Source organism: Caenorhabditis briggsae (assembly GCF_000004555.2).
Source record: "Caenorhabditis briggsae complete genome, chrI, whole genome shotgun sequence".
Lineage (NCBI taxonomy): Eukaryota > Metazoa > Nematoda > Chromadorea > Rhabditida > Rhabditidae > Caenorhabditis > Caenorhabditis briggsae.
Window position 1 is genome coordinate 1,760,865 of NC_013489.2, and position 12,827 is coordinate 1,773,691.

At 36.0% G+C, this 12,827-nt stretch overlaps 3 protein-coding genes across 3 annotated transcripts in view; 2 read left to right on the forward strand and 1 right to left on the reverse strand.

Annotated features, from left to right (window-relative positions):
• The window catches only part of Cbr-atm-1, a gene marked incomplete at both ends in the record, with an annotated part of 5,854 nt that extends 1,381 nt beyond the window's left edge, over window positions 1–4,473 (forward strand). The window contains 9 exons of the mRNA XM_002638767.1: window positions 656–778; window positions 823–1,120; window positions 1,815–1,959; window positions 2,198–2,495; window positions 3,340–3,511; window positions 3,561–3,649; window positions 3,698–3,784; window positions 3,857–4,020; window positions 4,225–4,473. Coding sequence (XP_002638813.1) covers window positions 656–778; window positions 823–1,120; window positions 1,815–1,959; window positions 2,198–2,495; window positions 3,340–3,511; window positions 3,561–3,649; window positions 3,698–3,784; window positions 3,857–4,020; window positions 4,225–4,473 — 1,625 coding nt within the window. The remainder of the gene's footprint in view (window positions 1–655; window positions 779–822; window positions 1,121–1,814; window positions 1,960–2,197; window positions 2,496–3,339; window positions 3,512–3,560; window positions 3,650–3,697; window positions 3,785–3,856; window positions 4,021–4,224) is intronic.
• A 1,408-nt stretch (window positions 4,474–5,881) lies between these two features.
• On the forward strand, window positions 5,882–8,226 carry CBG22016 (the record flags this gene model as incomplete). The annotated part of the gene is made up of 6 exons (XM_002638768.2): window positions 5,882–6,139; window positions 6,186–6,328; window positions 6,750–6,927; window positions 6,985–7,091; window positions 7,796–7,923; window positions 8,057–8,226. The coding sequence occupies 6 exons, from the start codon at window positions 5,882–5,884 to the stop codon at window positions 8,224–8,226; spliced, it is 984 nt and encodes a 327-aa protein (XP_002638814.2).
• A 236-nt stretch (window positions 8,227–8,462) lies between these two features.
• On the reverse strand, window positions 8,463–12,167 carry CBG22017 (the record flags this gene model as incomplete). Its single annotated transcript, XM_002638769.1, has 10 exons — window positions 8,463–8,556; window positions 8,906–9,009; window positions 9,588–9,718; window positions 9,763–9,839; window positions 9,998–10,140; window positions 10,517–10,829; window positions 10,946–11,228; window positions 11,369–11,736; window positions 11,870–12,002; window positions 12,116–12,167. The coding sequence occupies 10 exons, from the start codon at window positions 12,165–12,167 to the stop codon at window positions 8,463–8,465; spliced, it is 1,698 nt and encodes a 565-aa protein (XP_002638815.1).
• Between the last annotated feature and the right edge of the window lie 660 nt (window positions 12,168–12,827).

Consider the following 12,827-nt stretch of genomic DNA (forward strand, 5'->3'; position numbering starts at 1 on the left):
CCCCCCGAACGCAGATTTCACTTTTTTTTGGGAGGAAGAGGTGCAGTAATCCTTTGCATTCCTGTTTTTTGGCAGACTGTAACTCAGTCGCCGCTGAGCCGCCAATCATCCGTTGAGACATGAAAGAGAGATATTTTCAAAAAAAAGCGGGTACAGTAATCCTAGGAGACACAGTAATCGATCAGAAACTTATAACCCTATTTCGTACGAAATTTTCTGAACTCTGAATTTCGGGATTTCTTAAATTTTAGTTTTTGAAAATTTTACAATTTGGACTTTTCTAGAACTTCTAAATTTCAGAATTTCAAAAATTCCGAAAAATCTGTAATTCCTGAGTTTTTCGAATTTTTTAACTTCTCGGTTTTTGAATATTCGGAATTCTGAAATTTAGAAATTCTGCAATATTTGAAATTTTTTACAAAATTTCATATTTTCCAATTCTCCCAATCGTACAGCTTTGTGAAAAAAAATTCCGAAATTTTGGAAAATTTTGTTTTGAATTCTACTTCTGATTACGATCCAGAATTTATTGATTATTCAATTTTTAAAATTTTTTTAAGAAATTGAAATTCAAGAATTTCCAGATTTTTCGAATTTGAGAATTTTTCAATTTCCGAGCTTATCAAACTTAAACTTTGGATTAAAACATTTTCAGCATGCATCAGTCAACTGGAAGACGACGAGGAAGCGATTCGTACCTCCTCGCTCATCGTCTTCCCACTGATTGACGTCATCTACAAATACGAAACGGATCCAGGTGTCGTCGAGGCTCTCAAGGGTAAATTCCAAATTTCAGAAATTCCTAATTAAATTTTTTTCCAGACCACTCAAAAACGGCTCTCCCCTCTAAGCTATGGCTGTGCGCCACTTCGCACCTGGCTTCAAAATGTTTCGCCATCGAAAAAACGCCAATTTCTCGATATTTGTCTCAAATCCTGTGTCATTTGGTGTACGATTATCCCTATCACGTACTGCATACAATTCTAATGTATGAGTTTGATAAGAATGGAGCACAAGTGAGGGAATTCCTACGGAACATTTATTCGGTGAAGACGAAACGAGATGTGGACAAGCTGAGAGAAGTGGTGGCGATGATGAGAGAGGCGCACGTGGCTTATAGGTTAGGATACCTGGAATTGGCTTAAAATGAGCTTCAAATCGATGGGAAAATGCTCGGAAATTCATGAAAAATGGTGCCAAATCCATAATAATTCACCAAACATTGTGGAAAAATGGTCCGAAATCCGTGAAAAATTATCCAAAATTTTTGAAAAAATAGTGCAAATTACATGAAAATTCACCAAAAATTCCGGAAAAAATGTCCAAAAATTCCGGAAAAAATGTCCAAATCCGGAAAAAATGTCCATTAATAATCGTCCGAATTTGATGAAAAATGGTCCAAAATTCATGAAAAAATGGTCCAAATTCATGAAAAATGGTCCAAAATTCACGAAAAATGGTCAAAAATCTATGAAAAATGGCTCAAAATTCATGAAAAATGGTCCAAAATTCATGAAAAATGGTCCAAAATTTATGAAAATTCACCAAAAAGTATGGAAAAATTATTAAAAATGACTGAAACTCGACTGAAATTCACCTAAAATTTATCAAAAAATGTTTTTTTTTGTTGCAAAAATTCAAATTTCCGGCCGACCTAAAAAAAAGTGCGATGGAGCGCACTTTCGTAAAATTTGGCTGTTTTTAATTTTCAAAGAACCCTTTAAGGCGTCTTAAGCGAGTCGCTACCTGACAACCGCTACACCGACACGCGCCGCGTCCGAAATTGGCTCGGTGCCAAATTTCCAAATTTCCAGAGAAATCGCAAAACTACAAGTCAAGGAGAACATTCGAATTCAGCGAGTAGAGCGTGATGGAAAGACGATGCTCGTGTGGCCAAGGGATTTGAAGATTTTTAAGTGTAAATTGGATCAGCTACCAATTCCAACAATATCGCAAAAGGTACAAAATCGATAATCGATAATCGACAAATTGAAGAATCTGAGAATCTAAGAATCTAAGAATCTAAGAATCTAAGAAGCTAAGAAGCTAGAGGCCAAGGAATCTAGAAATCTAGGAATCTAAGAATCTTAAAACCCCTATATCCGGAGATCCTAAGATCCACAAATCTCACGATCCTAGAATCCATGAATCCAGGAATCCAGTAATCCAGGAACCCAAAACTCCCCAATCCTTCCAGATCGGCGCACCTGGCGACCTCTCCACTTCCAACCTGATCACATGGCGATCCTACAAGGACGTCTTCTTGCTTGCCGACGGCCTCTCCTCGCCAATAATCTGGGAAATTCAAGGATCCGACGGCCGCTGGTACAAAAGCGTCTGGAAAAAAGAAGACGTTCGTCAGGATGTGCTCGTCGAGCAAATGTTCGACGTCACGAATAATATGCTGGAGAAACGGACGCTGCGGACGTATAATGTCGTTCCGTTGGACACCGAATGCGGAATTATCGAGTTTTGTGGAGGAAGTGTTAGTTTGAGTGAGTGTGGCATGGACTAGAAATGTTTGTGGATGGCCTGGGAAACTGGTAGTCGTTGAATCCGTTTTTGTGGCTTAGGAAGCCATATGTATGACCTAGAAATGCGATTTGGTGGCCTAGAAATACATAAAGACACTAGATGACCTAGAAATTCAGCTATGGAATGTTCCATTGGTAGCCTAGGAACACGTAAAAATGGCCTAAAAATCCGACTAGGTACTAGACAGATGGCTCAGGAATGCGTAGATAGAAGCTTCCATTGGTGGCCTAGGAATTCAGAAACGGGTGACCTAGAAATCTACTGCTATCCTAGAAAATGACCACGGAACTTGGTGAACTAGAAATCCCATTTCAGAGCGGTTTGACAGCTGTACGGCTGATGGCCTAGAAATCCAGATTTCATTGGCGGTCTAGAAAGTCTCACAGATGGCCGAAGAAATTCGTGGCGCCGTGAAATCTAGTCTGGTGGCCTAGAAACTTCAGTTTGGTGGCCTAGAATTCGATGACCGAGAAATCCATTTGTGGTGCTCGAGGAATGATGGCCTAGAAACCCTAGATTGGTTCGTCCCTGAGCTTCCATTGATGACCTAGAAACTCATACAGATGGCCTAGAAAACCATGGACTAGAAATCTAGTTTGGTGATCTAGAAATTCCACTACAACGACTTGAAAACTGCACAGATAGCCTAGTAACCCCATCATTGATGATTCAAAGACCTAGAAGCCCCAAAACAGTGACCCTAGGAGTTTAGTGGCCTAGAAACCCATCTTCTTGGTGACCTAGACCCCTTATAGCCAACCTAGAAATTCAAATTTCGCGCCGAACCACTCCCTTCTTTTCCAGAAGAACTCCTGTGTGGAACGAATCGTGAAGGTGGTCTTCACAAAGAAATGTGCTCGCACGAACCATCGGCCACACAAGCGTCTCGAATGATGAAAGAGGTTCAATCGGATACGTCTGAAATGCGACGACGCGTCTTTGTGGAAGTCTGTCAGCAATATTCCCCAGTTTTCAGGTAAGTGCGCTCCATCGATATCTAACAAAAGAGCGAAATTTCTCTCCAGACACTTCTTCTACCGCCAATTCCCTACTGCTCAGATTTGGCGCCAAAAAATCGACACCTATCGACAGAGTCTTGCCACGTGGAGTGTTGGTGAGTTTGTCATTAGAGCGCATTTGCTCAAAAAATCGATTTTTCCAGTTTGCTACATGGTTGGACTCGGCGATCGACACGCGTCGAACATATTGTTCGATCAGAAAGAGTGCACTTTTGTGCATATTGATTTGGGTGAGGGATTGGAATTTTGGGAAACTCAAAAATTCAAATTTCCCGCCCAATCCCCTTTGTTTATTCTTGTAGGTATGATTCTGGAGTACAGTAAACGATCGTTGCCAGTGCCCGAACAAGTACCGTTTCGAATCACCCGAGACGTTTTGGATCCATTATTGATTGAAGGCATCGAGAATGGACGATTGGCTGAGGATTGCACCAAGATTATGGAGAAGTTGAAGGAGAATAATAAGGTTAGGGACATCTGGACAAGCGGACAGACAGACAACATGGTCTAGAAATCCCTAAACAGGAAAATTTGATTTGGTGGCCTAGAAACCCTAGAATTTATGGCCTAAGAAATATGACCTAGAAACCCAAACAATTGAATCCAGTGGCCTAGACGCCGATTTTCAAAAATTTCAAATTCCCGCCCGCACATTTTTCAAAATTTCCAGGTAATCCTTGGCGTCGCGTCAGCTATCCTCCGTGAGACAATGTCGAATTTCCGTGAAGCTGAGCAATCATCCGGCCGCCCATCGTACATCTCCGAAATGGCGATCGGTCGTCTTCGAGACAAGCTACGCGGCACGGACGACGGTGTCACCGCCCAATCGTCGAATCTTCAAATTCGACGTCTTCTGAGAGACGCCACGTCATCGGATAATCTGTCTAGAATGTTCTTTGGATGGATGCCATTTTTGTGAAAAAAAAATCGTTTTTTTTTTAATTTTCTCTACTTTTCCCAAAATTTTGAAAAATCCTTTTTTTTTCTGTTTTTTTTAAATTGGCGTTTTTAAGCCGAATTTCCCAGTTTCAAAGTTTTTTCTTAGCTTTGATTCTTAAAAATTTTTGTTGGAAAATTTTAAAATTTCATTTTCGCGGGTAAATTTTTTTTGTCCACCCGCCCCCCCCCCCCAGAATCAGTTGAATTCCTTTTTTTGTGCAATTTACCAATTTTGTCAGATTTACTTTTTTCTACATTTTTTTTTGTTGAAAATAAAGTTTTCATTTTTCCCGAAATTCTATTTTTTTGGATATTTTTACAAAACTTTTTTTATTAAATTTTGAAACTTCTTGGGACTTTTTGTTTTCCTGAAATCGAGAAATTCCAGGAAATTCCAATTTGGAATTTTCGTTTATCTCATTTTTGAAGATTTCAGAAAAGTTTCGAAATTAAGATTTTTAATTTTTTTGAAATTTCAGATTTTGTTAGCAACAGTTTCGGATTTTTAGAAAAATCAATTTCCCAAGCAGTTCCAAAAATTTAAATTTCTCTGAAAATCTGATTTTTCTGAATTTTCGGAATTTCTGAATTTCCGATTTTTGACGTTTCGGAACCGCGGCAATTCAGCACCGTGACGTTTCAGAACTGAGCTGTTTCAAAACGGAAACGTTATAGAACAGCGACATTTCAGAACCGTGACTTTTCAGAACTGGGCTGTTTCAAAACAGAAACGATATAGAACTGCGACATTTCAGAACCGCAATGTTTCGGAGCCGCGACATGTTAGAACTGCGACATTTCAGAACCGTGACGTTTTAGAACCGCGACTTTTCAGAACCGCCACATATTAGAACAGTGACGATTCAGATAATAAAAGGTTACCTCCCTATAATTTTGGTCCAGTATTTTATATGAATTTCAGAAAAAATCTAAAAATTCAAAGTTATCTAAAATTCTGATTTTTCGAATTTTCTGAAATTTCGATTTTAAATTTCGAAATTAATTTAGGTAGTTATAAATCGCAAAATCTGGAAAATCCAATTTTTGAATTTCAGAAATATTTCAAAAATACAAAAAAAAACAATTTTTTTTAAAATTTCTACAATTGTTGGTCTAGAACTTTCGGATTTTTTGAATTTCACAGTGGAAATTTTGTCCCGAATTCTTGAAATTCTGAATTTCATGGTTTCCTAAAAACTTGAAACTCCTGAATTACTGAAAAAAAAACAGTACCAAAATCAAAAAAAAAAGATGAAAATCTCCAAATCCGCTAATCCCGTTTTTCGGTACTGTGGTTCTCTGTTTCTCTGCGTCTCTCTCTCTCTCTCTCTCTCTCTCTCTCTCTCTTTTCAAAATTTCTCAAAAATTTCACTTTTTCGAAAATTCCAATGAATCGATACCTAAAACTTTTATTCGCTATCATTTTCACCGCTTGCATTCTAGCCTATTCAAATTTATTCCAATTTCATGGTTACTGTAGCTATGTGAATTCTGAAAAACAGATTTTTGAAAATTCCACGTCTCCAGAATTTCCGAAAAATTTAAAATTACGAGACAAAACTCTAGAAAATTCTCTGGAAATTTGTCGGGGTGACAATTTGAAAGAGTGTATTCCACCACTAATGAAATACAAACAACTGTACAGGGTAAATGCGCTCCACTGAGAACAAATGCAAATGCGCTCCATTGCAGACATCGAGGCCGAATAATTTGGTGGCTTGTGTCATTGAGAAGACATTTTCGACATTTTTAACGGCGATTATGTGTTTCTTACACGATCAGAAAGCTTTTCGAGAGAGTAATCGGACACTGGAATCGGATATTTATGGAGAGAGGTGAGGAGCAAGTGCGCTCTAGTGAGGAAATAGTCCAAAATTTATGAAAAATGGTCAAAAGTTCATTTAAAAAACCTGAAATTTATGAAAAATGAAATTCAGAAAACTCTAAAATTTCTAGAGTTCTCAGAAATTCGAAATTTTGGAAGTTTAAAATTTTGAGAAAAAACATGAAATTATGAAATTTCGAAAATTCGAAATTCAGAAATTCAGAAATTCACAAAATCCAGAAACATCAGAAATTCAAATTTTACAGATATTCAGAAATTCAGAAACCCCAGAAATTCAAATTTTACAGAATTTTGAAAATTTTGAAAATTTGAAAAATCGGAAATTCAAGTTCTAACTAATGAGATTTTTCTGAAATCTTATTTTCTGAAATTCCTAAAAAAATCATATTTGCAAATTCTATGATTTCCAGACTGTGCAAGGACAAAAACGAATTCACAGAGCTCAAAAAAATTGAAAAATGGCAGAAAATGTCAATTTTCGCTGTTGTTCGAAATCCAGTCGACCGTTTTGTGTCCGGTTTTACAGATAAATGTCTCAGAGAAAAAGTTTGGAGAAAGTACAAAAGTCGGTGTGCTTCGTGTCGAACTGTAAGTAGTCTGGACATCTGGAAAATTGGAAATACAGAATTTAGATTTTTTTTACAGAATTTGACATGTTTCGTCGATAAAATGTATGATCGAATGATGAAGTTTGCAAAAAATCCGTATAAAGGAATCGATTTTGATGATAGCCATTTCTTTCCGCAATCTTGGTGAGTTGATCCGTCAATGGTCCGTTTATGGTTAAAAATCAATATTTTCGATTTTTTAAAAGCTAGTGAACTTCCAAAACTACTGTATTTTTGAAAAATTATGTTCTCGCCTTTTTCGCGCTTTCCGTAACTCGAAATTCGAACTGCAAGCCGTTTTGTTCAGTGGAGCGCGGTTGCACGGTTTTCGCCTTTTTCAAAATTTACTCCATTTAAAATTGATTAAAAAATTCAAATACAAATTGTTAGCGCAAAAACAGCTAAATCGAACGAAAAATTGCAGAAAAATCGAATTTTTTTCGAAAAGTTTAAATTATCGATTTTCAGGAATTTTCGGATTTTTTTCGAAAATTTTTTTTGAGTTTTCTGCCAATAACTAGACTAACTGACTATTTTTGCTGTTAAAAATGTGCACTTTAACATATTTATTGATTGTTTTAAAAACAAAAACTATGAAAAATTTTTTGATCGAAAATTTCTAGAAAAAATTGGGACATAGAAAAATCTAGGTCATGACCTAGAAAAATCTAGGCTATGACCTAGAAAAAATTAGGTCATGACCTAGAAAAATTGAATCATGACTTAGAAAAATTGGATCATGGCCTAGAAAAATTGGGTCATGACTTAGAAAAATTGGATCATGACCTAGAAAAAATAGGGTCATGACCTAGAAAAAAAATCTAAAAAATTCAAAGAAAAGTCTTCAGGAGATGTGAATTTTCATCACATCTGGTGAAATATCAAATTTTACAATTGGATGGTCCCAATTTTACGGATCAAATATTGGGATTATTGGAGGAGAGAGGGGTGGAGAGTGATGGGATTCAATTTATCAGTGAGTTGCATTTTTTTGAAATTTAAAGTTCCCGTCAAAAAATTTCGAATGTGCGGACTAGAAAACGTTCTCTTCCATCACATCAAAATGATGTCAGAAGCTTCAAATGCGCTCTACTGAAATCTTTTTTCAGACGCCAGCCTCCACTACCGTACTCCACACAGTACTCAGGATTCGGTGGAAAGGGCTACTGTAGAGGAAACGGTTTTGAACAGTCCGTATTTGTTGCGAAAAATTCTACAAATGTATTATTTCGATTTTCTTCTTTTTGGCTATCGCCTTCCCGATATTCCAGTTGTTTGAATTTTTTTGAAATAGAGCGTATTTGCAATAAAAGCTTTTTTTTTTGAAAAATTATTCCAATAAAAAAACTTAGAATGTCGACGAAAAATGATATGGCAAGTCACCCTGGAATTTTCCAGAAAAATAAAGGGGCGGAGCTTAGCTCGAGTTTCCAATAAAAATGAGAGAAAAGAGGTAACCTAGAAAATGAGATGAGTGTCAAATTTGGGGAAAATGTGAAAAATAAAATCAATAAATCAATACATAGGCGATTGAGTCTCGTCGATTTGCATTTTTGTGATTGGTCCCGGTTTTTGAGAGGATGGACGAGGTGTGGTACCGTAGGACATTCTGGAAAGTTTGAGGCGATTTTTTTCGGTTCTTGTAAAATATATCAAAAAGTTGTCTACTAATAAAATGTTTCTGATTTTATGATAAACATTTTATTAGTTTATCACTTTTTGATACCTATCACAGAAACCGAGTTATATAAGGTCAAAGCTGAAGGATCCCTCTATCATAGAGGAGAAGGGCCCGCCAACTTCAACCCAGTTTAACTCAGTTCATATTAAAGATATCAAGAAGTAGTCCACTGATAAAATGTTAATCACTACATCAGCAATGCTTTATCAATGGACAACGTTTTGATATCTTTCACAGAAAACGAGATATTTTGGCTCAAAGTTGGCTGAAGACTCACAAATGCACGTTATGTGGCGTGTCATCTGAATCCGGTGTGCTGCTTCGAATTGTATCATCCATGCTCAGTTTCATTGTTGACTGACGTCGTCGTTTGGTAGTGATCTGTTAATTAAAAAATTAATTAAAATGTGTAAAATTTTACTTTTGACAACTGTTTTAGAAAACGAGATAATTGCGCTATAATTGCGCTTAAAGTAAGTTTACCCCTCCCAAGTGTTCCTTAACTTTGAGCTAATTTATCTTGGTTCCTGTGTAAATCATATCAAAAAGTTGCCAACTGATAAAATGTTGCTGATATTATGATAAACATTTTGTTAGTTTATCACTTTTTGATACTTTTCACAGAAATCGGGATAATTAAGCTTAAAGTTAAAAGGGGGCATTTTATTGGAGTGCTTATGGTAATAAATTTTTAACGTTCAACTTTGAGCCTATTTATCTTGGTTACTGAAAGAGATATCAAAAAGAGGCTAACTAACAAAATATTTTTTATAATATGATAACCATTTTGTTAATTGGTTACTTTTTGATAACTTTCACAGGAAGCAAGATATATGGGCTCAAAATTGATGCCCACGCCCACGCCAAGCGGGTTCGAGCGCGGCACCCGACAACTTTTTTTTTTGGCTTTTAAAAAGACGTATATTCTTTTTGTTGTTAAATGAAAGACCTCAACTAACCATAATAATGAAAAGAGCCAGACCAAAAATGATAATTAGCGCAAAAGTGATAATTGCAATCATCAGCGAAGATAGGGAATATGAAGACGTTTGTGTGGAAATCGAATCAATGTATGCTTGAGATGTCATTCCTGAAAACTTAATTAGTTAATTGGCCTAATTAGGGTGTAATCACCATCAATTGTGATACTTAACGTGTCAATTTTGTAGTCAGCAATCATGGAGTTGTTTCGGGAAAACGCGGCTTCCAATCTGGAAATTTTGAAAGTTAAAAAGTTTTAAAAAATCTGAGTTGTTGAATTTTTTGAATTCAATAACTTTGCAAATTGCCTGAAATTAAATTAATCATTTCAACAATAGGGATTATTTTAAAAACTTAAAAATAAATTCAAATTTCCGCCAGAACTCACAAATCAACAGCCAATTGAGCGTCGCCCAATGATTTCCGGGTCAGCAAATCTGCTCCAATGATAACCGATCCCTTTGTCAATGTACGGATTTCCATGTTCACAAAGTTGCCATCGCCAGAAATGGAATTTACGAATTCAGCGATCTGCAACTTTTGGATATTTTAATTTTTTAATATAATTATAGTTTCCCTAGGAAAGTTCTAAAAAATTCTGAAAAAAACATGTTTCCCAAAATTTTCAAATTTCCAGAATTTTATGTTAAATCTGAATTCATTACATGGAATTTTTTTCCTAATTTTTGAAAAATTGCGGATTATCTTATAAATTTTTTTCCGTTTTTTGTGAAACTTTGAATTTCGGAATTTTCAGAAAATATCGTTTTTTCAAAATTCAAATTTTTCCAACGAAATAAGGAAATATGCTTTTAAAATAGAAATTCAAAGCATCTAAAACAACCGCGCTCTACGGAAAACTTGATTTTCAAAAGATTATCAATAGAGCGAACTTTCTTCAACTCACTGAAGGTATCAAATCCTTTGCCAATTTCTTCGATGGTCCAGTTTGAATATCATTAAATTCTTCGGTGAATTCCAAAGACAAAATTCGAAAAACGATTGGAGTTCGAATAGATTTCGCTGGTAGAAACACTTTTGACGAATTTTTGAGAGCTGGAATCGTTGAAAGTTCTTCTTCGGAAGTCGTGACGTCTTCTGAGGAAGTTGTGGATTCTGAAGACGTCGTGGATTCAGACGCAGATTCTGTTGATTGCGTGGTGGCTTCTGTTTCTTGGATTGTGGATTCAGATGAGGCAATTTGTGTGGTTTCCGTGGATCTGGAGAAATGGAGAAGTTGGATAAAATCAAATGCTCTAAAATTCCGAAATTCAAAAATTCAGAAAATTTAGAATTTCAAAAACCCAAAATCGGGAATTCAGAAAATTAAACTCACCCTACAGTAGTCTCAGTAGCAGCAGACGTTCCCTGAGTGCTTTCTAACGTACTCGACACCTCTGTGACCATCTTTTTGGGAATATTCGAGAGGATTTTCGAATCTTCTTCGGCCATTTTTAGAATTGGGAATGCTGGAGTCTGGTCAGTTGTCAAAGAAGTGTCAATTACACTTCCATCTTGTTCAAAAAGTCCTTCCAGTGCACTTTGATCAAATGGAGTCTCACCTTCGTCTTCTGATTCTGATGGATCGCTTACAGCTGATGGAGCTGGTGTCGTGGTGGCTGGAAATATGGACAAATTCAAAAAAAAAGCTGAAAAGCTAGGAAATTTCAAAAATTCTGCATCTGCTTGTCGCTGGAATTTTAGATGTTGAACCTTTTGATGGATTTGGTCCATCTGTGTTTCCAGATGTCCCCCTTACCCAATCTAGTCGCCGTTGCCATTTCCTTCTCCTTTAAAACCCGTCGATCAGCCACTTCATCCCGTTCAATTGGAAGTGAACTGAATGTGATAACATCAATTGGAGTAGTCGTCGTCGTAGAGTCATCAGAAGACTCCGAATCCGTTGACGTCTCCATTGTAGTCGTCAGTGTCGTATGAAATTCCGTTGAATCGTCCATATCCTCTTGAGAGTCGTCTTCGATTGTCGCTTTTGAGAAGTTGAAAACTCCTCCGTCCAATTGGGTTATTGGCGAGAATACTGACGTCTTCTGGATGGGATTCACTTCAAGAGAAGTGTCGTTTGACGAGATTTCAATCATTTCGGTACTCGTTTCGAAGGTATCCGATCTGGAAGTTTTTAGATTTTCAAATTTCGAAATATCTCAATTTCTGAATTTCCAAATCTCGTTTATTCGAAAACTTCAAAAAATTGTTGCTATTCTGAATTTCTGAATTTCTGAATTTCTAAAACATTGCTCACCCCTCATTCATCAACTCCTCCTGCGGCACAGCCAATGGAAAATCATCTGGCAGCGTGCCAGACGGTGTCGTCTGATCTTTAGAGAGTGGTTTGTCGAACACATCTTCTGAATTCTCGTCTTGTGCGTGGCATTCTGAAAATTTCAAAAAAATTTGGTAAGTTTGGAAATCTAGAATTTTTCCAAAAACTCCTTAACTTGTCTGAAAATCTCTGAAAACTTAAAAAAAAAAAATTAATTTAACTCACTTATCGCTGCTAGTGAAATCAATAAACTGATCGCTAGGTATCGTAGACGCATCGCTGAAAAATTTTTTTTTTCGAAACTTTGAATTATTTAACGAATTTCAGAGATCAAGACACTCAAATTAAATCTAATTGGCGGCTAATTAAAATGTTCAAATTAGCAAAAAAAAGCAAAAAAAGAATCTTATCATATCAAAAACTAGACAAAAAATTTTGGTCACGCTCTCCGAATTTTTCCCCAGTTTGACCCCAAAAAATGGATGTAGATGTATTATTAAAAGAATAGATAGTGATTTTCGAAGAAAATGATAAAAAGTGATAAGCGTATCAAAAATCAGGGTATTTGTTATCTGCAAAAATATTGAAAAAAAGGAAAAGAATGGTCAGAAATTCAGAAATTCAGAAATTCAGAAATTCAGAAATTCAGAAATTCAGAAATTCAGAAATTCAGAAATTCAGAAATTCAGAAATTCAGAAATTCAGAAATTCAGAAATTCAGAAATTCAGAAATTCAGAAATTCAGAAATTCAGAAATTCAGAAATTCAGAAATTCAGAAATTCAGAAATTCAGAAATTCAGAAATTCAGAAATTCAGAAATTCAGAAATTCAGAAATTCAGAAATTCAGAAATTCGGAAATTCAGAAATTCAGAAATTCAGAATTTCAGAATTTCAGAAATTCAGAAATTCAGAAATTCAGAAATTCAGAAATTCAA